This window comes from Podarcis gaigeae (assembly GCF_964106915.1).
Source record: "Podarcis gaigeae genome assembly, chromosome: 1".
Taxonomy (NCBI): Eukaryota; Metazoa; Chordata; class Lepidosauria; order Squamata; family Lacertidae; genus Podarcis; species Podarcis gaigeae.
Genome location: NC_139678.1, coordinates 14,946,150 through 14,973,104, shown reverse-complemented (window position 1 = coordinate 14,973,104; position 26,955 = coordinate 14,946,150). Strand labels below are relative to the sequence as shown.

General features: G+C 44.4%; 1 protein-coding gene across 2 annotated transcripts in view; it reads left to right on the top strand.

The window, feature by feature from the left end:
- Positions 1–1,570: 1,570 nt before the first annotated feature.
- Positions 1,571–26,955, top strand: part of EXOC3L4 (exocyst complex component 3 like 4) — a 38,587-nt gene continuing 13,202 nt past the window's right edge. Inside the window, exons 1-9 of one of the 2 annotated variants that reach the window (XM_083732537.1) lie at positions 1,571–1,863; positions 8,789–9,683; positions 9,822–10,061; positions 11,734–12,397; positions 13,572–13,689; positions 15,427–15,546; positions 17,174–17,274; positions 19,052–19,141; positions 25,683–25,797. In XM_083732537.1, the coding sequence (XP_083588663.1) occupies positions 8,828–9,683; positions 9,822–10,061; positions 11,734–12,397; positions 13,572–13,689; positions 15,427–15,546; positions 17,174–17,274; positions 19,052–19,141; positions 25,683–25,797 (2,304 nt within the window). In that variant the 5' untranslated portion in view covers positions 1,571–1,863; positions 8,789–8,827. Of the gene's footprint in view, positions 1,864–8,788; positions 9,684–9,821; positions 10,062–11,733; positions 12,398–13,571; positions 13,690–15,426; positions 15,547–17,173; positions 17,275–19,051; positions 19,142–25,682; positions 25,798–26,955 lie in introns of those variants that run through there. The other variant, XM_083732538.1, reaches the window with a different exon arrangement.

Sequence of the window (26,955 nt, the reverse complement as noted above, 5' to 3'; positions counted from 1 at the left end):
CAAATGTTAGAAATGTAAAGAAAAGGAGGGTACATTCTATCATATGTGGTGGGAGTGTAAGAAAGTAAAAAGCTTTTGGGAAATGATATATAATGAATTGAAAAAAATGTTTAAGTACACTTTTGTTAAGAAACCAGAAGCGTTTTTACTTGGTATTACAGGGAATGGGATTAATAAGAAAGAAAAGAAGTTATTTTTATATGCAGTGACGGCAGCAAGAATACTGATGGCTCAGAAATGGAAGCAAGAGGAGTTGCATACACTAGATGAATGGAGAATGAAGATGACGGACTATGCAGAACTTGATAGACTGACTGGAAGGATCCGAAATCGACGAGATCAGAGATTTATAGAAGATTAGGAAAAGTTTACAGAATATATGCATAAATTAAGTGATAATCAAATAACGTTTGTAAGCTTTAATGAATCTCTGTAAGAAGAAATGTTAGAATATGAGTAAAACTAAGAAATAATTTATAAAAATAATTGAAGAAAGGTTTTAGAAATGTGTAAAAAATTAAGAAGGGAAGGAGTATCAGGCAAGTTGAGGGAAGTCAAAAAGAGAATGGATATAAAAAAGATGTATGATTTGTATAAATTTTGTATTGGAAAAATTGAATAAAAATAATTTATTAAAAAAAATAAAGCTCTAAACGGCCTCAGCCCAGTATACCTGAAGGAGCGTCTCCACCCCCATCGTTCTGCCGGACACTGAGGTCCAGCGCCGAGGGCCTTCTGGCGGTTCCCTCACTGCGAGAAGCCAAGTTACAGTGAACCAGGCAGAGGGCCTTCTCGGTAGTGGCACCCGCCCTGTGGAACATCCTCCCATCAGATGTCAAAGAGAAAAACAACTACCAGACTTTTAGAAGACATCTGAAGGCAGCTCTCTTTAGAGAAGCTTTTCATGTTTAACAGACTACTGTATTTTAATACAGTGGTACCTCAGGTTACATACGCTTCAGGTAACAGACTTCGCTGGCCCAGAAATAGTACCTCGGGTTAAGAACTTTGCTTCAGGATGAGAACAGAAATTGCAGCAGGAGGCCCCATTAGCTAAAGTAGTGCTTCAGGTTAAGAACAGTTTCAGGTTAAGAACGGACCTCCGGAATGAATTAAGTACGTAACCTGAGGTACCACTGTACTTTGTTGGAAGCTGCCTAGAGTGGCTGGGGAAACCCAGCCAGATGGGCAGGGTATAAATATATTATTATTATTATTATTGAAAGCCAAGTCATGAAGTTCTGTGTGAGAGGCAGTGTGGCCTAGCGGTTAGAGTGTCAGACTAGGCCCTAGATCCCCACTGGCCCAGGAAGCTCCCTGGGTGCTGCCTCTCAGCCTAACCTACCTCACAGGGCTGTTGTGAGGATAGAAAAAGGAGGGGGAACCCAGAAGGAAATAAGCCAAGCGAGCATAATCTGCCATGTTTGGTTAACATTTCAGTGTGGATCTTAAATATACATATTTGCTGTCTGGGTGCCAAGCCTTTCTGCAAACTCTGCTGTGTAAATCATTAATCAAGCAGAGGTGGAATTCCCCCAAACTGACCTTTGGAACTGTTCTCAGCTTGCCTATTCCATCTTGCAAACAGAAAGTAAAATAAAGGGTAACCGGAGTATTTTTCTTTTTTTACTTCCTTTTGCAGCACACACACACACACACAAACGAACGGATTGGTAGTGAACGGATTTTGGTTTTAGCCTAAAATACCCCCTCTTCCATCTCTGTTATGCTCTCCGTACAGGGTTCAGTCAAGTTTTGCAAAGCCAAAAGAAGATGAGATCACGCCCTGCCTCTGCGGAGAAGGTGTCTTGACAAGCGTTTGTCTGAGGGGAGTGCGAGAAATTGCAGATTTAAGAAAACCAGGTGAGTCATGAAGAGAACTGCATCTGGAGGGCTGGAGGTCCCTTTTGGGTTCCCCGTCATAGTCTGTGTGTTCAAGGTGGATATGAACCACCTCCCTCCTCCCCCTAGATATTTACAAGATTAAATGGGGGAGAAGGCATAAATTACGTTTTATCAGTAGAGGACAAGCAACCATCAACACGAAGGGCACTTACCATAGAATCCGGCGTATAAGATGACTTTTTAACCCTGGAACAGAGGTTAAAAAGTCGGGGGTCGTCTTATACGCCGGGTATTGGCGGCGCGGAGCGGAGCCCACCCCTCGCTGCTGCTGCAGCGGCTCTGAAGCAGCAGCAGAGGCGGTGGGCAGCTGCCAATTTGGGGGGTCGTCTAATACGCCCATTAAAGGGACGCAGGTGGGGCTGTAGGTTAAACCACAGAGCCTAGGACTTGCCAATCAGAAGGTCGGCCGTTCGAATCCCCGTGATGGGGTGAGCTCCCGTTGCTCGGTCCCTGCTCCTGCCAACCTAGCAGTTCGAAAGCACATCAAAGTGCAAGTAGATAAATAGGTACCGCTCCTGCAGGAAGGTAAATGGTGTTTCTGTGCGCTGCTCTGGTTCGCCAGAAGTGGCTTAGTCATGCTGGCCACATGACCCGGAAGCTGTACGCCGGCTCCCTCGGCCAATAAAGCGAGATGAGCGCCACAACCCCAGAGTCGGCCACAACTGCACCTAATGGTCAGGGGAATATGCCCAGTCACCTACTACACAGGAATCTACGGTAAATATTTGGTCTGTTTTAAATGAATTGTTAATAGTGCTATGTAGTAAGTGTTATGTAGTAATCTGTGCCAGCCCTGCTGTTAGGCACCGTGATACAACTGCCTCGGGTGGCAGATGGTGGTGGGCAGCAACAGCTACACCTGATCTGTTCCTCTTGAGCTCTTCCAGCCTCTCTTCAGACAGCAAGATTTCTTGGGCCGTTTCAGCAATGTTGTCATTTTTGATATGGCCGTTGTTTTGGGACTGTTTATATTCTCTGTACCACTTTGAACCCGAGTGCATTTGTGGGAAGTGTGGTTTGTTAAGTATGCTGGGAATTGTAGTTCTTTGTGGGATAAACCACAGTTCCCGGGATTCTTTGGAGGAGGGGGGAGGTTTAAAAGTACTGCAGCAGAAGTCTGTGACTGCAACCAAAGGGGTTTGTATGCAAACCTACTATATAGATCCCATTTTTATGGTTTATAATAGCCACATGGAGTTAGCGCAAATGCAATGCTCTCTATCCCTTTACACAGTGCTATTTTTATAGAAAAAGAGGTGCCGGAACTCACCATGAACACCTCCTTTGTTCTATTAGAATGGCAACAATGGCACCCACGGGAAAGGTACCAGAACTGAGTTCCGCTGAGTTCCAGCTGGAAAAATGTCCTGCCTTTACACTGATTAAAGGTCTGGGAGTCAGCCGTTGGATTATGGCGTCCTCTAATCCTTCCAGCCTCCCACTTCCGCACACAAACTCTCCATGCTGGGCTTTGCTATGGTTGTGTATCCCATGGGCGTGGAAAACAAGAGCTCATGCTAGCTTTAAATGGAAGGTAAAATAAAATAAAAGCACAGGGATTTGTGTTTATGCCGTACATATTTAGAACATGGGCTCACTTGGTGCACAATGGTCCTCATTCTGCCTGGAGAGAATAAAAGCACCTGATGGATAATCACACGTGGTCTAGATTAGAACATGGGGAGAAGGGATAGCAACATAGGAAACTGCTCATACTGAGCCAGAGCATTGGTCCATCTAGCTCAAGACTGTGCACACTGACTGGCAGCAGCTCTCCAGGCTTCCAGGCCTTACCTGGAAATTTCAAAAATGCAAGCTTTCCCCACACAAAGCATATAATGCTTGACAGCTAGGGTGTGTGTGTCTTTTTCTGTGTGTGATGGGCTCTCCTACCTTCCCCAAACACTACTCCTATTAAATTGGGAATAGAAACTGAAGTGTAGGTGGGTTCCCACAAGGCAAGACACAGTGCTAACATCAAGAACCTTTACTGAACTAACAGAACTGGACAACAGGGGCAAAGCAACTGCTTCTATGCATTTCTGAAGCCGTGGGCCACACCCACTCCCAACGTGATTGGCTGTCTAAACTTCCAAGCTGCGAATCGCAACTCAAGAGTTTAAGGGACAATGGTAGAGGCCCAAATCTTGAAATGTTCTGTGATTGGCTATCATGTATCTAATCAGAACACAGGGGCTCAGAATCCTTAGTCCAGTCTCAAGACAAACACAGAGCACTGAATGCATAACAGAAACCATCTTGGTCCACTCTGCTGTTTCTTCCACCCCCATAGTTACTCAAATCCCTTTCTTTCAACTGAAAGAAAGAGCTGTAATTTTCTCCTAGTGTCTTTCTCTCTATTTTGTAACTTGTATTGCTGTTTCCTTCGCTTGCTGTGGTTCCTGGGCTTTAGCAGCTATTTTGACCAGCAAAATTTGGTGGCAAAGCCCTCCCAGGCAACGACAAGGGGCAGCGATGGGTGGAAAGCTCAACCTGTGCTATTTCTGCCTGTCACACCACTCACTGAAAGGACGGGTCTAGTGTGGGAGGGGGCTGGGGAGCTGCCATCCTATGATGCCATAGAAGTCGGAAAAGTAGGGTGTCGGTAGGACAGCTAGATGCTGTCCTTTCGTTAAAAATAAATAAATCATTAGCTGTACTTTTTCTTCCCCGCTCCACCTCCTGAAATTCCTTCCGCAACGCATTATTAAAAGCACAGGAGCTTCATTTCCCCCTTTACACTTGGCCGGCCTACCGAACACGGCGTTACAAAAACGGATTGCACGTTTCAAAACCACATAGCAGTAACCATGGCAATTGACGTATTTCTGATTTCAGAAAACTTAAGCTATCGAGGGCCCCTTTTAACCGAGGCAGAGTGTGCAAATGAGGGTTCGCCTTACAGGTCAGAAACAAGTACTGAATCGACTCCAGAGATCAGGCCAATAAACGGCGCAGTGAAAAATCAATCCCTGGACTTACCTTGACCTGCTTGAGATCCTTGGAGGTTTTCCATCTTCAGCTTCACTCAACGGATTGACAGAGAGGAAGGGAGCCCTATTATAGTGTGGAGATTGAATGTCATCTTTTTAGTAGGTCAGGGACATGCCTGGATGTAGCAATGAACACATCTGGCCAGTGGCAGAGTAGCAAAATTCGAAGTGTGGGAGCTCATCATTATAGCCCTTATAACCAGACCTGCAAGGAGACAGTTGGGCTGATTCATTGTTGTTAGGGATGGGGGTTGGAAATTCAATTAAGTTGGCTCTTTAAATGCAAACCTGCCCAATTCGCATTTTTCAAAATGATGTGCCAGCAGCCAGGCTTCAAAATTTGCACTTCTCCAAATCTGGAAATGCACTTCTCCAGCCAAGTAATGTGTCAAAAAAATGCATGTATTAGGATAAAATGTGCAGAAATATGCAAGTATTTGTGAAAATCATAGAAAATTGCACTATATTAGGGGGAAACTGGTTTGCAAAAATGTGTGCATTGGGCGAAATCGCATACAAAAATTAGGTTTCTTAGGATAAATTCACACAAAAAATGCTGCTGAATTTTCACAGCAATATTTCAAAAAAGTGCAAATTGCCAAAGAAATGTGGAGAGCCGTAATTTAAGATTAGAAAAATGAGAACTTGAGAAAGCCCAAAGTGACAGATCTGACCATCCCTAGTTGCTGCAAAATGTCCAACAGCAACGGGAGGAAACTGTCAATGTGTTTTATGAATGATCTCAGACAGACAGGCTGGGATTTATGCATGCAGACTTTGTCCAGGGCTTTGAGAATGTCATGGTCTTAGCCTGGGACCAGACAATGTGGCTTATGGGTGGTGTGTGGGTAGGGCCAGAATAAGACCTTTAGGGTCCCTAAGCACTTAAAAGATTTGGGTGCCCCCATTAGGGCTGCTATATATTCAGAGTTTCCCAGACATAGCCTGGATTCGTCCATCAAAAACCCAGCTGCATGGCAGCCCATACTGGAAGTACAGGTTTTTTGGTGATTTTCCTAAAAAGAAAAGAGAAGCTCAACAACTTTGCCAAAAAAAAGCTTGTGTCCGGATTTTCACTTTTTGAAATATGGCAACCCTAGTCCCCATATTTATCTAATTCAATATATAAACTGTAAAATCATACACACACACACACACACACACCCCCGAAATGAAATGAAACCTACAGTAAGATGGGAAATAATGCTTATTTTTGTATTTATATTTTAGGGTGGAAATTCCCCTACTTTTTCTAATTGCAAAGCCTTTGATCAGGTCCTCAAAACTAATATTACATAACACATCTGCTTCTAGAGTTAGCAGAGATAAGGCATGCCTTGTTGTTCTGTTGGGATTTTTAATGTACTTCAGCGGAGAAAATGAATGCTCGGCTGAGCAATTTGTGACCATTAGTGTTAAAAATCCGGCAATGGAATGTTTCTGTGGTGCCCCCCCCCCCTTTTTCTTGATGCATGTTGTCAGAGCCACCCGAGGTCCCAGCTCACAAGAGACCAGAGTCCAGTCCAAGTTATATACAAAAGGTTTTATTGAAGAACATTGTTGTCGTTACATCCAAGCTCCGTGGCTCCGCATCTGTTACCCCTAGATGTTAGAAGTCCCCTCTGAGTCAGTCCCGCCCCTGCACCAGCTTAAGAGGCTTGTACTGCTCCACCTTTTCCTCTCCTTCCTTTTCCGCAGGGTCTTCCTGCCCCCCTGTGCTCCCTCCCTCCGGGACTCCCCCGAGGCTGAGTCTTCTGACGCCTGCTCCCCCCTCCTTCGTGCTTTGGGACCAGGCTCCTCCTCAGGGCTCTCCTCATTTCCGCGCGCCTCCACATTTGAACTTGGCGCGCGTACGTTGCCTCTGACCTTCCTTTCGACCGTTACGCTACTCTCGGTACTACACTCCTCCCCTTCCAGCAGGACGTTCTGCTCCGAACTCCTTCCCCTCTCTGCTTCCTGTTCTGCTCTTTCTGACACACTGGCAACTCCACCCCCTTCACTCCGTTCCGACGGAGAGGCCGGTCCCGATCTCCAACCCCCACTGGGGATTCCCTCTTCGTTCCCCTGCTTCTGACTGCTTCCCTCTCTACTGCCCCTTGGCCTGACCAGGGGGGCTCCCTTTTGGGAATCCTCGGATTCACTTGACGGACTCACTGACAACCTCGGGTCGTCGTCGTCCTCTTCCTCGTCGCCCTGGGACCCCTCCCCCTCGCTCTCTGTCCCTGAAACCCTGACACATGTGTTTATTTCACTTAATGGTTAATTCAATCCTGCGTATGGGTGCTTAAATAGCTTCTGGAATGAAAGGGGCAAGGTGGATGTGCAACAGCGGCCTCTGCAATTGGCTGGCAGTATGACTGTACAGTGGTACCTCGGATTAAGTACTTAATTCTTTCCGGAGGTCCGTACTTAACCTGAAACTGTTCTTAACCTGAAGCATCACTTTAGCTAATGGGGCCTCCTGCTGCCGCCGCACCACCATAGCACGATTTCTATTCTCATCCTGAAGCAAAGTTCTTAACCTGAAGCACTATTTCTGGGTTAGCGGAGTCTGTAACCTGAAGCGTATGTAACCTGAAGCATATGTAACCTGAGGTACCACTGTATATGCTTTATGGGGGGGGGATGTGAGATGTTTCAGCTTCTCCCCAGCCATCTTCTGCCCCTCATTGCCCCACCGTCTCTCATCCAGCCTCAGTCCTTGGAAACAATCGCCCAACCCAAACGTTTTCTCTGTGCTTGCAGAGGCCTCTTTGCATCTAATCTGGAGCTGTTTTTCACTCTAGCAGTCAGCTAGACACCACCCTCCAAACTGGTTTTTACAATTTTTATGGTCAGGCAATGATACTACAGTCAGACCTCGGGTTGAGTGTGCTACAGGTTGACCGCTTTCGGGTTGTGCTCCGCGGCAACCCGGAGGTAACGGAGCACGTTACTTCCGGGTTTCGCTGCTCACGCATGCACAGATGCTCAAAATGACGTCACGCGCATGCACAGAAGCGGCAAAACACAACCCATGCAGATGCACCATTGCATCTTACGTTCCATTCAGAATGTGAACGGGGCTCTGGAACAGATTCTGTTCGCATCCCGAGGTACCACTGTATTACATTGTGCTGGGCCCGGGGGTAACCCGTGGAACATGGTCAAGAACCAGTCCAGAATCCGAAGGTTCCACTGGGAGTCAGTCCAACAGGGCCAAGGCAGGACACAAGGCAGGAAACCAGGCAAGGACAGATACAGGATCTCAGGCAGGATCTAGCATACAGCGATGTTGCTCCCGCAACCTAGGGCAGGGTCCGACAGCCTTTTATCTTTGTTGGGGTAGCGGCTGGTCTTGATCCCCTGGCGACTCACCTCCCTGTCTCGCCCAAAGGCGAGCACTCCTCCTGCGAGTACTCAGGTCTCTCCTTCTCTCAGACCTGAGTCTCTGAAGCTCGGGAGGCGTCGGTGGGTGAGTAAACCCAGGAGCCGCCTCAGCCTCCCCTGACCAAACCAGTAGTGGAGCAGCTGTAAGTGATGGCCCAGCTGGAGGCAACGAGGTAATCCCTGCATCTAGAGCCAAGGCAGGCTCAGGCCCCTGACTCGGCCCAGCTGGTGCTTATTGTTGCAGGGGAACCTGTGCAGACTGGGACTCTTCAGGATCAGACCGCATACTTGGTTCAGATGATGCCTGAGGCAAAGGATCTGGTGCAGACTGAGTCTCCTCTGGTTCCGAGTCCGAGCCCGAGTCCCAGGCCATCACACCCATATGTAAAGCTGGCCTTACTGATAGTGGAGGTCTACTGCACATGTCAGCAATAGTTGTTTCCTGCCTTCCACTTCTGTAACATACTGATTAACTTTCCTGCTTTGTTTCCCTGCCCTGCCCCCCCCCCCGCCTCCCACAGTACAAAAAAAAGAGAAAGAGAGAGAAGTAAGGGTGACGAATGGGGAAATGGAGTTCCAGTGTCTCCAGAAAAAGCACAGAGAGTGAAATCGGCAGTTGTCTTCCCAAAGATTCTCCGCCCTTGAGTCAGCAAGGAGAAAACGAGCCCAAAAACTTCATCAGGGGTATCAGAGAAGTGCTGAGCTTCAGGGGAAACGCATCAAAATTGGCCAGAGAGAACCTGGCTGAAGCTAAAATGGATGGAGATAAAACAGAAATAAGCGGGAGGAATGGGAAACTGGAGGTGCCATCACAGCCGGAGTCTCCAGGGAAAAGTGCAGAGAGCGAAGGTGTACACTGTCCTCCCGAAGACTTTCCATCCTTGCATAAAAAAGGAGAAAACGAGTCAAAAAGCTTCATCAGGGGTATCAGAGAAACACTGAGCTCCAGGAAAAGAAAGTCTCAAAGTCTCAAAGAGAAATTAAGTGACACTAACACGGATGGGCAGAGAACAGAAACAAGAGAGACTGATGGGGAAATGGAGCCGACAGCAGAACCAAAGTCTCCTGCAAAACACACGGAAGAGGCATCAAAATCTGCCGAAGAGAAATCTACTGAAGTCAACGTGGGTGAAGATAAGGCAGAAATAAGGGAGGCGGACGGGGAAATGGAGCTGCCATCCGAGCCAAGATCTCTGGCAAAATATACGGAGGGGAGTGAACATGGCAAGCGCCTTCCCAAAGTAAAGGAGCCCCCAAACATCAATAAGATAATAAGAATGAGCTTGAGGAAAGGTAGATCAAAATCTCTCAAAGAGAAATCGGTTGAACCTAAACTGGATGAAACTAAAACAGAAATAAGGGAGAAGGAAAAGGAGGAGAAAATGAAACCTTCAGTGAACTACACAGAAGGAGAAGGTGACAATTTGTTGTTGTCAATTGTTTTGAATGTTGTTTTTAATGCTGTAACCTGCCTTGGGACCCTAGGGTGAAGGGTGTTCAATCAATCAATCAATCAATCAATCAATCAATCAATCAATCATTGTCTTCCCAAAGGTTATCCGCACCTGAATCATGAAGGAGAAGACGAGCCAAAGGAATTCAAACCAGTTCGGAGCTTGAGCCTGATGGGAAATGCATCAAAATGTGTCACAGAGCAATCGGCTGAAGAAGCAGACCCCTCCAGGTCCAGCAAGCGTTTTTCATTCTTAAAGAAAAAAAAGACCACCCTTCCGAAGGAGAGTAAGGAGCCTGAAGAAGAAGAAGACGACCATGTTCAGAACGAACCACTGTCTGGTAAGAAACTGAAGATACTGTTGCTTGATGTTGTTTTTCTGGGTTGTTCTGGATGGCAAGGCTTGAAAACAGGTGTATAGTTCTTTCAGCCTATCACAATACAGGGCATATTTACTATACCAAATCAAATATTGAAACTGAGTTGAGTGCTGGTGCCTTCCTTGTAAATTCGGTCAATGACATTTATCAGGTACCCCTACTGAACGAGACTCAATGGGTGTCCATCAGAAGCAGGGACTTTTGGGTGGTGGTGCCATCCTGACCACTGGCTGTGTTGTTTCACGGATCTCAGGGCCCTGTACCGTTCGGCCCCCTTTACTTTTTGTTCACATATCAATCTAGGGAGGATGGTTAGATCTGAAAGATACTGCTCTGAGAGCTCAGAGTCAGTTTTCTGGATGAGCAGGGAATTGAACCCAGGTGTCCCTCAGCTATTATAATTTGTGGGAACAACAATTAGGAGATTTGCTTTCTTGCTTATAAGTGCCTCTTGGACGCTGCTTTTGCTTGCTTTCAGTTTTGCGTGAGTCTCTTTTTATCTGCCGGAATGTGCTCAGTGCTTGTTTCAACTTTGCCTTGAAAGGAAAATTGGTAAATTAATTGGGGTCAGCCACTTTTTCGAAATCTAATCTTCAGTGCCTGCCAGAGCCCAAACTCTCTGTCTGTCAGCGGTATTTTGGTACAAGTTGTTACTAGCCAGCTGCCTTCGCTCACATCACACACAGAGGCACTAAGCAAATCATTTCTGTGCATGTGAACTACACAACCGCAAAGTGCAGAGCAAGTATTTAACTGGGCCATGATGGGAGCAGTCTCTCATTACACTGCACAGTTTTATCTATCTCCATCATGTCCTTTCTTAGTCATCTTTTTCTGAACACAAAAGCTTTCAGTACAGGGGTGAACAACCCCAGGCCTGGGGAACAAATCCAGCCCTCTGGCCTGCTCCATCTGTCCATGGGACTCTCCTCAGGCCACATACCCACTCCAGCCCTCCTTCGCACTCCCCTTAAGAGTTTCTGTCTCTCTGGAATGTGCTCTTGAACTCTGATAATTTCTAAATAGTACAGTCGCCTCCCTTGCGTCCTCATTGTGAGCTTTCCGTCTTGCTGTGACTGTCAGTTTGCATTTCTTAGTGCAGCAAGTATTGATCTTTCCTATTCTACTTAATTCAAGAGGGTTCTGGAAGCTTCTCTGTGTGAAAGAAACGAGCAGAAGGTTCATGATGTTTGGGTTATTCCTTCAGAGAAGCTGAATATACCGGTAGCTGACTTAAACTGTTATCTCTTCAGCCAAGGCCAGAAGGAGCCTGAGTTTCACATTTTGTGTTTCTATCTCTTTTCCATCTGGTGTGGTGTTCTGTATGTAGTGTTAAGGTTTAAACTTATTATAAGTTATTTTAAGTTTAAGTTAAGTCTGCCTTAACTGGATTTCTTATGGGCAGTGCCAATCCTGAATGTACTGGATTTGTGACCATTATGTTCATTTGCCTTCAGTAGCAGTAAAGCTCTGCTGGATGAAATATTAATTGCCTCTGGTCTATTTTTTGGGAATCCTGCAATGTGGTCACAGGTTCCCCACCACTGCCCCAGAGGAACTATTCCAAATTATTTCTGAAGAGGAAAACATGCAGTAGCTGTGGCTTGCTCTCACACTCCATTTCTCTCTTTAGTTATGCAGATAAATGAACTTATTAAAAACGGGCAACTTCTAGAATCCTTCAACAACATCAAGGGTTTAGAAAGGGAGCTTCTGACTGAAATAGATGCCAAGAAATATGAAGACAACCCCAAGGAATGCATTGTGAAGGCCAAGGACATTGACTTGCTCTACGACTTGGTTTCTAAGGCCATCCAGCGCATCGTGGAGGAAACCCTGGAGCTTCCCAGGGTGGATGCAAAGGCTTTAAACACTCTTGTGACTCTGATTGCAGAGGAAGAAAAAGCCCATGCTGGGGCTACAAGCATCGCTGCCCCATCCGAGGCTGTGTCCAACCTTGGGTTATCCAGGAACTGGAGGCAGCTTTGGGAAGACACTGTCAAGCGAAGTGTGGAAATCAGGATCTCCAAAGTGCCTGTGCCACTGAAGGAGGACAACACCTCTTGGCTGTCGATACACTTAGGATATCTCAAAGAAGTCGTAAGAACAGATTTGTTGACAATCAAACACTGGGTACACAAATGCTATCCACCAGACTACAGTGTGGGCGATGCATACCTGAAGGCTTTCCACAAAGCCCTTTCTGTGCATTTACAAAGCATCCTGGAAGAAAATGAGAGCCTGGGATGCAATCAATTCTATGCAGTACTCAACTGGGTCACTAATGTATACCGCAGGTAGGTTTCCCATTAATCACATGATGATTAGGAAAAGGTAAAGGACCCCTGGATGGTTAAGTCTCAAATATTGTTTGGTCCATGTCACAAGCTATAGGTGCTGCAGTGTTCAGTAAAAAAGGTAAAGGTAAAGGACCCCTGGACAGTTAAGTCCAGTCAAAGGCAGCTATGGGGGTTGTGGAGCTCATCTCGCTTTCAGACCGAATGAGCCAATGTTTATCCACAGACAGGTTTCCAGGTCATGTGGCCAGCATGACTATACAACTTCTGGCCCTACGAGACACCGTGACAGAAACCAGAGTGCACGGAAATGCTGTTTACCTTCCTGCCACAGCGGTACCTATTTATCTACTTGCACTGGCGTGCTTTTGAATTGCTAGGTTGGCAGGAGTTGGGACAGAGCAATGGGAGCTCACCCCATCGCGGGGATTCGAACCGCTGAGCTTCCGATCACCAAGCCCAAGAGGCTCAGTGGTTTAGACCACAGCGCCACCCATGTCCATGTGATTTCCATGTGATCAAGATGCAGCAGGATTGTACCGCTGACCCCTCCCACGTGCTTGTATGGATTCCTCCAGCCTCCCCTTCATATTTTTGTTACCCTGGAATCCAGTAATTACTAGGACACCATTGGAGGCTAGAGAGTCACTGGATAATGAAATGAACCTGGTTCCTGGCTCTAGGTCTGATGCTGGTAATCTGCTTTGTGCATCTCTACATTTTGTAAAGTTTAAAATTAAAAAAAAATACAAAACACTGTATGCTACAAAAAAGTGCACACGAAAAGCATGCAAAATTATTATTATTATTATTATTATTATTATTATTATATACTGCCCTTCCAAAGATCCCAGGATAGTTCACAACACAAAAAATACAAAATGAGAATACAGAATGCATAATAAAACAAAAACAAACCAATAACCCTTCTCCCCCAAAAACATTTTAAAAACCATAGATTTTTAAAACGTGTATGTTAGTAAAAATAACACACCAAAATGAATTAGATTAGGGACCAACCCAGCTGCTGCCCTCCTTTCCTTTAAAGTGATGGGAGAGAAAGACTTTGCCAAGACCAGTTAGGTATTTTCTGTAAGCCAGATTCTGTCCACAGGCTTCTGGACGAAGGTCCCAGATGTAGAAACATCATGGAATGCTGCTTTTGTTTTTGTAGTGAAAATCTCTTAGGATGCCCAGACCTTAAACCAGAAATAAAAACTGAAGCTCTGCCGGATTTGTTAACTCCAGAAGATTTAGACAAACTGAAGAGCAACTACGTTAACTCTGTCCAGGTAACATCTCAATTTCCTTGTATAAATCAAAGGAGAGGGTGGGGAAGTTTGCATCACTGATTGAATCCTTTGAAACTGAACACATGCTGCTTTTATTCCAGACTGTAGCGTTCAGTGCCCCAACTTCCTTTGGAATGAAGTGATCGCCTTAGAAAATGCATTCATGAATGGGATCCAAAGGCCCCTTAAACTTCCACAGGAGCAATGCATTATTTGTTGAATGGAAATTCCTTGTCTACTTCCTGGTTTACATATGGGGATGGGGGTGGGGGGAATTCGATTCAATTATCATTTAAAGGCAAACCTATCCAGTGCTCAGGTATGCGGGTGGCGCTGTGGGTTCAACCACAGAGCCTAGGGCTTGCCGATCAGAAGGTCAGCGGTTTGAATCCCCGCAACGGGGTGAGCTCCCATTGTTCGGTCCCAGCTCCTGCCAACCTAGCTGTTCGAAAGCACGTCAAAGTGCAAGTAGATAAATAGGTACCACTCTGGTGGGAAGGTAAACGGCATTTCCATGCGCTGCTCTGATTTGCCAGAAGTGGCTTAGTCATGCTGGCCACATGACCCAGAAGCTGTACGCTGGCTCCTTCGGCCAATAAAGCGAGATGAGCACCGCAACTCCAGAGTTGGTCACGACTGGACCTAATGGTCAGGGGTCCCTTTACCTTTACCTTTAACAGACCCTAGGCCACAACAAAGGCATGCAGTAGGGCATAATCTCCAACATTTCTCCGATGAAAATAGGGATGCAAGGAGCATTGAGAAGTGAGTGTGAGCTCTTTTCATCAAAGCCCCATGACGGGTTCATTTAGTGTGCAGGTTTGACTAATGTACACATTCTTGGAAGCAATTTCTCCTAATATAATGAAACTTTTGTACGTGATTTTTACTTTATCCTAATAATATGTATTTTATACACATTACTTGCCTGGAGAACTGCATTGCTAAATTCGGCAAATTCTCAAAGATGGCTGTGTTTTGCGGTTCAACATATCGTTTGCAAAAGGGAAGATTTGAATGGTTTGTCTTTAAATGTGGACTGAATTGAATTCTCACCCACCCACCCATACTTAGCAGTGGGCCACACTGTTTTGCAAGGCAGTTTGTCTGCCCTTGCTGATTTTTCTCAAGCAGCAGAACTTGACTAGCTTCCAAAGCATCTTTTGGACCCATTTTGAAAACTACCGTATTTTTCGCCCCATAGGACGCACCGGCCCATAGGACGCACCAAGTTTTTTTGGGGGGAAATAAAGGGGAAAAATTATTTTCCCCCAGGTGCTTGTGGGGCCGGCAGCGGGGAGAAGCGCTCTTCTCCCCACTGCCCGCCTGCAGACCAGGTCCGGGGACAGCGGGAAGACGCGCTGCGCCTCCCCGCTGACCCCAGAGCTTGCGGGGCTGGCGAGGGGAGAAGCACGCGTCTCCCCGCCGTCCGCCTCCCCGCTGTCCCCCGACCTTGTAGGGCTGGCGCTGCGGCTCTCCTGAAGCCTGGAGAGCGAGAGGGGTCGGTGCGCACCGACCCCTCTCGCTCTCCAGGCTTCAGCGAAAGCCTGCATTCGCCCCATAGGACACACACACATTTCCCCTTCATTTTTGGAGGGGGGAAAGTGCGTCCTATAGGGTGAAAAATGCGGTATTTTGCTGGAGAGCTACAGGGAACTGGGATGCGTATGCATGAAAGAAGTGTCTGCATATATGATTATGTTGAGCTGTGTTGTTCCCCTTTATCTAAATATTTAGCAGGAAACCAAGAACTGCTTGGAGAATATTTTGATGCTGGAGACCAAGGAAAAGTGGAAAGGACAGCCAGATGAGCGAAAAAACCCATACGATTCGTTGCTGTCCTACGATATTCAAACGGTATTTGCTGAGGTTGTTCATAGCACATGCATGTTCTTTGATTCCAGGGAAATTGAAATATTACCTTCTGGTATGTAGGTGTCGCCTACTGTGCTAATTTATGTTAGTCACGTCCTCGGAGAATGTATTAGCAAAATGTAGTTTTATTACAATTTTTAACACTGCCACCCCTCGCTTACTAGCTACAAATTAAACCTGCTGTCAATTGTGTCACAGACATAATAGGCAAGTGATTTTTAGAGTCTTTTTAGAAGGAAGGAGGGAGTTCAGAGAACAGGGTTGTTACAAAAAAAATATTTGGTGGGGAGAAGCCACTTGCTACTAGGCCTGCGGCAGCCTCGAAAAAAGAGAAAGGAGGAGGGAGAAATTGGGGGTGAGGTGTGTGACCACAGCAGAATGACAACCTCCCACATTTAAAGAGAGAGAGAGAGAGAAATAAAAGCCCCTGCTAGATTTAGGGATTGGGAGATCAATGAAGCCAGGAGGAACTCATATTTTTGCAATTTGCAACGGGCTGAGTCATTTCAGTTAAATAAAATGCAAAAGAAATAATTGTTATGTACTGAAGTTCTCACCCTGGGCCAGCAGGGGGATACTGTAGATAGTTATGCAAATGAAGTATCGAAAAGTGACGTTCAGTGATCGGATAGTTTTAGAAAATGGCAACAGTTACAATTGTTCTGGAGCTCTATATAAGCAGGCTGACTAAGCCCCTCAGCTTAGATCTGTTCTGACATCTGAATAAAGAAGAGCTGTTTGAAGAATCGCTGTGTCTGCTATGTTCGCCCCCAACTTAACAATAATAAACCCATATTGGGAGAAAATAAAATTTAAGGTGAGGTGTTTTGGAGGCAGGGCTTTTTGTTCTGCTGTCATTACGAACGTTTCATGGGATTATTATATGTTTTCAATAATCAAAAAGTATATGGATTAGCAGAAGTGTTGGGAATTTTGTAAGGGGTTGCAGCAATTGCCTTTGTGTCCTGTTTGCTGGCTTCCATGAGGATCGGCTTTGATCACCTTACAGAAATAGGAAGTTGGATGCAGCGGACCTGCCATAAGGCACGTCTTATGATGTTAGTCTAACAGGCTTCCTCAGCCCTCCAGATGTTTTGAGACTACAATTCCCATCATCCCTGACCACTGGTCCTCCTAGCTAGGGATCATGGGAGGTGTAGGCCAAAAACATCTGGAGGGCCGAGGTTGAGGAAGCCTGATGTTAGTTAAGGCATGGCCATCCCTCAGAAATCAGAATAACACAGGCCTGCTGGTAGGGATGGAGCAGAAATGTGATTCCGTTTGCATTTAAAGGCAACCCTGCTTAATTCACACTAATGAGATCCTTCAGAAATTGCACTTCTCAAAAGCTACACCCCCCACACTTTTTCCCCTGACCATTTGCCTATGAAAAAACAATGAGGTGTTTTGTTGCCCCAGTCGGTTAAAATTCTGGCAAATAGATTTCCCTTGCCTCACCCAGGTCCTTCTTTTTCTTTGAAAAATGCAAGCTCTGGCATGTTCTGTGTCTGCCACAGCTGGAAAAAAACATCGAGGTGCCCATTGTACTCATCAAAGAAAGCCATTGCCTCTCTGCTTTTTGTTACATCCCTTGTCCCCTTTGGTCTAGCTCGCCAAACAACACAGAAAGGTAGCCGGCTGCATTTGCGAAAAAGTGGAAGACGCCGTTCTCAAAGGTATCGTGAAAGAAGTGGCAGAATTCCTACCACGGTAATGTCTGCTTGTTTCAAAGTACCAGTGTCTAAACTGGATCACGTTTTATGCTTAATGGTTCTAGCAAATAGGCATGATGGATCCAAATGAATCCAAATTCTGACTCTGACATCACCAGGAAAAGGACTTCAGACGGAAGAGCTGGAAAAGAAATCTGGGGCCTGTTTGGCCATCTCTTCAAATCACAATGTCCTCATCACCAACTAGTAGTCAAATTCATATTGCTTCTCTAAGCATGAAGGACCCATTTTAGCTGACCTGGCTAAACATGATTGATAAAACTATCATCCAATAACTCCCCTGACTTTTATTTTATTTTTGTATTTATTTTTTATTAAATTTTCTAAATTACATTTCAAAATATTCATTTAAACAACCTTAAACCAATGACTTCCCTTCTTCTCTTTCTGTGGTTCATTTTGCATAACATAAAGGTAAAGGTAAAGGTACCCCTGCCCGTACGGGCCAGTCTTGCCAGACTCTGGGGTTGGTGCGCCCATCTCGCTCAAGAGGCCAGGGGCCAGCGCTGTCCGGAGACACTTCCGGGTCACGTGGCCAGCGTGACAAAGCTGCATCTGGCGAGCCAGCGCAGCACACGGAAACGCCGTTTACCTTCCCGCCAGTAAGCGGTCCCTATTTATCTACTTGCACCCGGAGGTGCTTTCGAACTGCTAGGTTGGCAGGCGCTGGGACCGAGCAGCGGGAGCGCACCCCGCCGCGGGGATTCGAACCGCCGACCTTTCGATCGACAAGCCCTAGGCGCTGAGGCTTTTACCCACAGCGCCACACGCGTCCCCTGCATATTTTGCATACACTAAACCATTCAGTAGTCCATCAAAACTTATTTACACTGTTGGATTTATCTTAATGCTACCAGCGTTTTTAAATGAACCCAATTTTCACCCATATATTCAGTAAACATTTTCCAGTCTTCTTTATACGTGTGTTCTTCATGTTCTCTTATTCTATATGTTAAATCTGCAAGCTGCATATATTCCATCAGTTTAAGTTGCCATTCTTCTTTGGTTGGGACCTCACTTGTTTTTCATTTTGGGGCTAACAAAACATAAATAGGCTTTTTTAACAGTTGGGAATTATCCCCAATGAAAAGGACTCTGGTGTTTGTTTGTTTTTGAAAGGTACTTTTAAACAGTTTTTTTCTTCCAAATAATTATATATCATTTCCCAATCCTCTTTTACCAGTCCACCACATATGATAAAATGTACCTTAAACATCATTACATCTCCAGCACTTATGTGATTCGGACTTATACATTTTAGCAAATCTACTTGACATTAAATACCATCTGTAAATCATTTTCAAAGATGCTGTTCACATGCTGTGAACTTCAAATCACTCTCCCAAAGTTTTTCCCAGCTCCTCTGACTTTTAAAAAACCCACATTAGACAGTGGAGTTTGTTGTAAAGGAAGCCAAGCTGTGAATCCCACAGCCAGTAGGTTATTCCTTAACCCCATGGCTCTTTGACTAGACCAGTGTTTCCCAAACTTGGGTCTCCAGCTGTTTTGGGACTACAACTCCCACCATCCCTAGCCAGCAAGACCAGTGGTCAGGGATGATGGGAATTGTAGTCCAAAAACAGCTGGAGACCCAAAGTTTGGGAAACACTGGACTAGACAGACAGGATTTCTGCTAATCCTCAAATGCAGGATTCCTCTAACAGGAAAGGATGCTGAAGTCTGTGGTGTTTATGCTTGTTCTGTGTTTATCACTGGTTAGTGGCCATTTTTAATTAGCCACAATTTTATTACAGCTTTGGGAAAGCATTTTTGGACCAAGCGAAAGATCACCCCCAGTTTCTGATGTTCATGATGGCCTACCTTAACAGCTTCCAGGACTTGAGGTAAACCTGTTTTGTTTTTTTACTCACCCTGTGTTTGAAGAGGAGATGTTGGACCAGATCTTAGGATTTAGCACAGAAGGCAAATTGGTTGTGTCCTTTTGGACAACAGAACGTCCAGGGGTCGTTTTGCAAGGAAAATACAATTCCTCAGTCTCCGCACATTGTGCTGGGTGGAAGTACCAGTATCAGGGGAACTTATCCAACAAAGGTAAATTAAGGTGTGACACAAGTTCCCTATGCCCATTTTACTGACTTACAATTTCTTTTTAGAAAGCAGCCCTGCACAAAAATTACAAGTGCACCCCCAAACGGATGAACCTGCCCACTAAGAGGCCAGTAACCCCCTTTTCCATTCTGGTTATGGAGATAGGAAATTAGACACACACACACACACCGCTTTCATACCCTCCAACATTTATCCAATGAAAATAGGGGCATATTATTATTATTATTATTATTATTATTATTATTATTATTACACTACCCATCTGACTGGGTTGCCCCAGCCACCAACATACAGTATATAAAAACATAATAAAACACTAAACATTAAAAAAACTTCCCAATACAGGCATGCCTTCAGGTGTCTTCTAAAGGTTGAATACAGGGGTACCTCAGGTTAAGAACTTAATTCGTTCTAGAGGTCTGTTCTTAACCTGAGGTACCACTTTAGCTAATGGAGCCTGCCACTGCACTGCTGGAGCACGATTTCTGTTCTCATCCTGAAGCAAAGTTCTTAACCCGAGGTAATATTTCTGGGTTAGTGGAGTCTGTAACCTGAAGCGTATGTAACCTGAAGCGTATGTAACCCAAGGTACCACTGTAGTTAGTTACCGTATTTTCTTGGCTCAGGGGTCGTATAACTCCATAGCCTCCAACATCTCTCCAGTGAAAATAGGGATGTCCTAAGGAAAAGTGGGACATTTCCGGATCAAATCAGAAACTGGGACAGCTTCTGTAAATCCAGGACTGTCCCTTAAAAATGGGGACACTTGGAGGTGCATTCGCCCATAGTCACCATGGAAATCAATGCAATAAAAATTAACATGCAATCAGAAAGACAAGAGACAAAAACACGTTATCATCTTACAGCCATTCAAAATCTATTTAAACACAAAATATAAGTAAAGGCATTTTAAAAAATATATCAGCAGCCCATTTCACATTTATAGTATGTTTTTAGATTTTATTTTATGCACTAGCATTATTCTGCCTCTAGGTGGCAGGGCACCTCCAGTAATTAGCAAGACAGTAGAAGGGGCTGGAAATAAATTCAGCTTGTTACTGTCATTTTTTTATTTAATTGCCAAGCAGGCAATTAAAAGAAAAACAAGAAATTATTGTGTAAACGTAAATATGCATTTTTTTTGTTTTGAAGGATTAGTACACCCAGCAATGTGTGGGATACATTTTTTTCTCCAAACATGGTTAAAAAACAAACAAAAACAATGGCAATGACTAGGGATGAGCAAATCTGTCAGTGTTGATTGTACTTAGTTTATTGTTTTTCCCACCTTCAATTCACCACATTTCTGCACCAGTTGGCAATTTTAAAAAGAAGCTGCTCGTGAAAATTCATCTGCATTTTAGTGTACATTTCTCCTAGTATTGTTGTTGTTGTTTAGTCGTTTAGTCGTGTCCGACTTTTCGTGACCCCATGGACCAGAGCACGCCAGGCACTCCTGTCTTCCATTGCCTCCTGCAGTTTGGTCAAACTCATGCTGGTAGCTTCGAGAACACTGTCCAACCATCTCGTCCTCTGTTGTCCCCTTCTCCTTCTGCCCTCCATCTTTCCCAACATCAGGGTCTTTTCCAGGGAGTCTTCTCTTCTCATGAGGTGGCCAAAGTGCGGGAGCCTCAGCTTCAGGATCTGTCCTTCCAGCCAGCAATCAGGGCTGATTACCTTCAGAATGGATAGGTTTGATCTTCTTGCAGTCCATGGGACTCTCAAGAGTCTCCTCCAGCACCATAATTCAAAAGGATCAATTCTTCGATGATCAGCCTTCTTTATGGTCCAGCTTTCACTTCCATACATCACTACTGGGAAAACTATACAGACCTTTGTTGGCAAGATGAGATCTCTGCTTTTTAAGATGCTGTCTAGGTTTGTCATTGCTTTTCTCCCAAGAAGCAGGCGTCTTTTTATTTCATGGCTGCTGTTACCATCTGCAGTGATCATGGAGCCCAAGAAAGTAAAATCTCTCACTGCCTCCATTTCTTCCCCTTCTGTTTGCCAGGAGGTGATGGGACCAGTGGCCATGATCACACATTATCAACTAGTATACACATTACTGCAAACAATTTCCTCCAATATGTAGACATGTTTGTGCATACTTTTTGTTGTTGCTGCTGCTGTATGGCATTGCAAAATAATTCAATTAGTTAATTAAAATCCATTTTCATAAACATATTGCTTGACTTCCTCTAATCTCTTCCATCTGAATTTCCTCGTAATTAAATGTAGCAGTTTCCAATATCATTATTTCATAAAACAATATTACAGTCATATTCCAATTTCCTAACTTTTCTTATAGTACATTTTCTTATTTATATATTTAAATCTAATTTAATCCTAGGCCTAATTAGTTCTTTCAAGTGGATACATATCTTTAGTATTACAATATTTATTCAAATAGTCTTTAAATTTCTTCCAGTCTTCTTGGTATTCCTCTTCTTTCTGGTCTCGGATTCTCCCGGTGTTACACATCTTAACCACAGTACACCACCTTCTCAATCACTTTCTTGATTAGATTAGAGACAAATTGACGGACTGGTTTCAATATCACCAGATGAATGATATTTTTAACAAAGATAAAATAAAACATGGCTTTAATAAGAGTAAATCAAACATGGAATTAATATTAATAGAAGGAAAGGCCAAATTATTAACCAGGGTCTGCAATTATCTACAATTAAATACAGATGAGGAAATCAAAGTGGTAATGATGAAATGGGCAATAGATGTGGGTCACAACATCCAGTTTGAGGCATGGTCTAAACTCTGGAACAAGGGGATAAAATTTACGGCATGCACTGTATTAAAGGAAAACATCAGGAAGGTGATATATCGATGGTATCTCACCCCAACCAAGTTGGCAAAAATGTACAGGATTAGAAGTGAAAGATGCTGGAAATGTTTAGATAAGGAAGGTAGATTTTTACCACATGTGTAAAAAAACAAAGGTGTTTGGGGACAGTATATACAATGAACTTAGAAAAAAATGTTTAGAGATACTGTACCTTCCCTAAAAGGCCGGAGGCATTTATTTTAAGAATTGTTGGGGATGAGATACCAAATGAGATGCTTGTTACACATCTTAAGCACGGTACGCCCCCTTCTCAATCACTTTCTTTTTTTTATTAAATAATATTTATTGAGGTTTTGAAAGATTACAAAAATAAAGAAAAAAAGGAGAACAAAAAACCCCAAAAGAGTAAAAACAATTAGAAAAAAGACAAATCAACCCTTCCATAATTTATCTTTCATTTGCTGGTTTCCTTGACCTCCTCACACCTCCCCTTTTTGTATTCTAGTTCAATTAGCTATTTCAGCAAATCCTTTCCATCTTTGTTTTTATCCTAATAATTTATATTAATATAATGTAACTTTACATTCTCACCAATTAACAATCTATTTTTACTTAATCCTTTATAACATTTCTGCTAAAACCACGTAACTTCATTCCAACATCCTTCTAACATTCCTTAATTTTACAATGTTTCTGTAAATAAACTTTAAATTTCTTCCGATCTTCTTCCACCGACTCTTCTCCCTGGTCTCGGATTCTGCCAGTCATTTCCGCTTCTCAATCACTTTCTTGAATCCATCCACTGCTTGACGGACCCTAGAGCACAAATATCTCATGCAGCACCGGTTTTTCCTCCTTTCAGCCAGCAGGTGAACAGTGTCACCACCCTGGGATTCCCTGACGGATCCCACCCTGTGGCTGACGGCTTGGGGGGGGGGGAGAATTCCAGAAGCGTATCCATCACTTAGGAAGCAAAACAGAGACCCGCTCCTAAGCCAACTGGCAAAGGGGGATGCGGAGCAAGGCATTCTCATACCCTCCAACATTTCTCCCATGAAAATCAGGACGTCCCATTCCATAATAATCATTCTGCTATTTATAACCCCACACATCTTACTGGGTTGCCCCAGCCACTCTGGGCAGCTTCCAACATATCTAAAAACATAATAAAACATTACATTTTTCTTTTCAAAAAACAAAACCTTCCCTATACAGGATTGCCTTCAGATGGCAGGGGGGTCGGATCATTCTATACCCTCCAACATTTCTCCAATGAAAAGAGGGACATCCTAAGGAAAAGTGGGGCATTCCAGGATCAAATCAGAAACTAGGATGGCTTCTGTAAATCAGGGGCGTCCCTGGAAAATAGGGACACTTACAGTGTCGGTGTTATGTACTGAGTTGAATAGAATCATAGAGTTGGAAGAGACCACAAGGGCCATCGAGTCCAACCCCCTGCCAAGCAGGAAACACCATCAGAGCACTCCTGACATATGGTTGTCAAGCCTCTGCTTAAAGACCTCCAAAGAAGGAGACTCCACCAAATTCCACTGGCAGCAAATTCCACTGTCGAACAGCTCTTACTGTCAGGAAGTTCTTCCTAATGTTTAGGTGGAATCTTCTTTCTTGTAGTTTGGATCCATTGCTCCGTGTCCGCTTCTCTGGAGCAGCAGAAAACAACCTTTCTCCCTCCTCTATGTGACATCCTTTTATATATTTGAACATGGCTATCATATCACCCCTTAACCTCCTCTTCTCCAGGCTAAACATGCCCAGCTCCCTTAGCCGTTCTTCATAAGTCATCGTTTCCAGGTCTTTGACCATTTTGGTTGCCCTCCTCTGGACACGTTCCAGTTTGTCAGTGTCCTTCTTGAACTGTGGTGCCCAGAAATGGGCACAGTACTCCAGGTGAGGTCTGACCAGAGCAGAATACAGTGGCACTATTACTTCCCTTGATCTAGATGCTATACTCCTATTGATGCAGCCCAGAATTGCATTGGCTTTTTTAGCTGCCGCGTCACACTGTTGGCTCATGTCAAGTTTGTGGTCCACCAAGACTCCTAGATCCTTTTCACAGTTTCAGTTTGTCAGTGTCCTTCTTGAACTGTGGTGCCCAGAACTGGACACAGTACTCCAGGTGAGGTCTCCAAAATCTGCATTTTGGAGGATCCAAAATGCAGCAGTCTGATTGGTCCTAAAACAATGCAGCTGTATGATTGGTCTGCAGGAGCCACCCAATCCAGCTCCAGGTGGAAGTGAATTCGCAACCTGATTGGCCTACAGGTGAATCCCAGAATTAGCCAATCACGTGGGGCCCATTGTGTAAATAATGTATATAAAGCAGACTTGCATTCCTCACTACTATGAGCTGAATAAAGAGCACGAGTATATTTCACATTTGCAAGAAATATAGAAACACAGGCTTTGTGGAACTCCTCAGGGGATATCTCTGCACACCCCAGTTCCTGACCTGGAGGGAGGGGGAATCCATCTTGGAAGAAAGGTGGGGTAGAAATTTGAAAAGCCCAGCCAGCACATTTGGTGAAAGGACTCCTATATAGAATCTAAAAATACACAGATGTATTAAAATGTAATCAATTTGTTAACTGATTAATCGGTTCAAAGCCAAAACCTTTAATTGGTGCACGACTCCTCTTTCGATTCTTCTCTTTATCATTACTTTGAGTTCATTATTACTGGTATGCAGCGATCAAGCTGGCAAGTTGCCATCTAGCATGCAATTTAATTTCAGGCTTTTAATTTCACCTTCGCTTCTCTTCCTAGCGATGGGAAATTAAGGCTTCTAATTAAGACAGAGGTTGGCAAAAATCAATTTGGATCTTTGGGAAATGCCATTTATTTTGAAGTTGTTAAAAGAGTGAGGCGTTTAATGAGGATAACCAGCGGGAAAATAAGTGGCCGAAAGAAAACCTTAAATTTCAACATCGTTCTATTTGGCCTTCTTTGATCTTCGTCAGAAATCAGAGTGAAATTATTTAGCTGTGGGTTCCTAGACTGTTTGCTCTACACTAAATAGCAAGTAATGCGGGTGGCACTGTGGTCTAAACCACAGAGCCTGGGGCTTGCTGATCAGGAGGTTGGCGGTTTGAATCCCCGCAACGGGGTGAGCTCCTGTTGCTCGGTCCCTGCTCCTGCCAACCTAGCAGTTCGAAAGCACGTCAAAAGTGCAAGTAAATAGGTACTGCTCTGGCAGGAAGGTAAACGCCATTTCCGTGCGCTGCTCTGGTTCACTAGAAGCAGCTTAGTCATGCTGGCCACATGACCCAGAAGCTGTACGTCGGCTCCCTCGGCCAATAAAGCGAGATGAGCGCCGCAGCCCCAGAGTCGGCCACGACTGGACCTAACGGTCAGGGGTCCCTTTACCCTTTACCTTTAATGCTTCATGCCTTTTGTAATCAGAGAAAGGGGGTTGCTCTTTTAAGAGATAAAGTAGTATTGGCTTTGTAAATTACACCTTAATGAACATTGACTTGTCGGCCTTTTCACTACAGGATGAACTTGCAAACGACTTTTCACATCAACTGCAAAGAACTGGAGAAGACCCTGACTAGTCTGATGCTGAGATACAGGAAATGCTTTTTAAATAAATTAAAGCTGGAAACACAGGTAAGAGGAGTATTTGCAATTCAAGAAGACTGTGCTAGAACCCAGCTGCTGAGATTCCAAGCCGCAGCAGGTCTTGTTGATTTCCTCCGTGAGATGCCATCACTGAGCCAGGGTGTGTGCATGGGCAGATTGACACACCATGCATTCAAAACACACCCACCACACATTTAAAGCACATGGCTTCCCCCCAGAGAACCCTGGAAACTGTGATTTGTTAAGGGTTCTTTGAATCATGTTTCTGTGGCGAGGAGACCACTGCTCCCAGGATTCTGAAATGAGAAAAGGGACTTACTGTTATGTACTGAATTGAATAGGATCCAAACTGCAGCAGTCTGATTGGTCCTAGAACAATAGGACCCAAAAGGCAGCAGTCTGATTGGTCCTAGAACAATAGGATTCAGAATGCAGCAGTCTGATTGGTCTTAGAACAATGCAGCAGTATGATTGGTTGGCAGGAACCACCCAATCATGCTCCAGATAGAAGTGAATCCACAACCTGATTGGCTTACAGTAGAATTCCAGAATTAGCCAATCATGTGCAGCCCATTGTGTAAATAATGTATATAAAGCAGATACTTTGAGGGGACTTTCATTCATTCCTCCTCACCACGATAAGCTGAATAAAGAGCATGAAATCACCTTGCGACTGAGTATATTTCACTTACCATAACTGAATTGCTGTTATGAACTGATGAAATTTTATTTTATTATGAATCAGGCCTCTTTGAATCAGGTCAGGGCTCTTCGAAAAGCGGATGGGGGAGTATATCTTCCGAGCAGTTTAACTGACAGCCTTGCACATGTCCTTGGAACAACCCAAACCACATCTTCTTTCATGTGGTAGGAACGGGAACAATTCTAAGAAGTCGGATAACTTAATTTCTCACCATCGCTGCTTTCACTTTCAAGCAAAGCCAAGGTTGCAAACAACAGTGATGTTTTTTGCAACTGTAAAGCCCCTTGCAAGGCAGAATTATTGTGAAAGGCAGACATCATCCTCACTTGCAAGCTGCCGTCTGCACAGGGGTTGGTGTGTCAGCATAGCTAACAGTCAGTGGCAGTGGCAGACAATAAGTACCACTGGTCAGTGGCCGATCACCTGCTTTCATAGAATCACAGAACTGTGGAGTTGCAAGGGAGCCCAGGGGTCATCTAGTC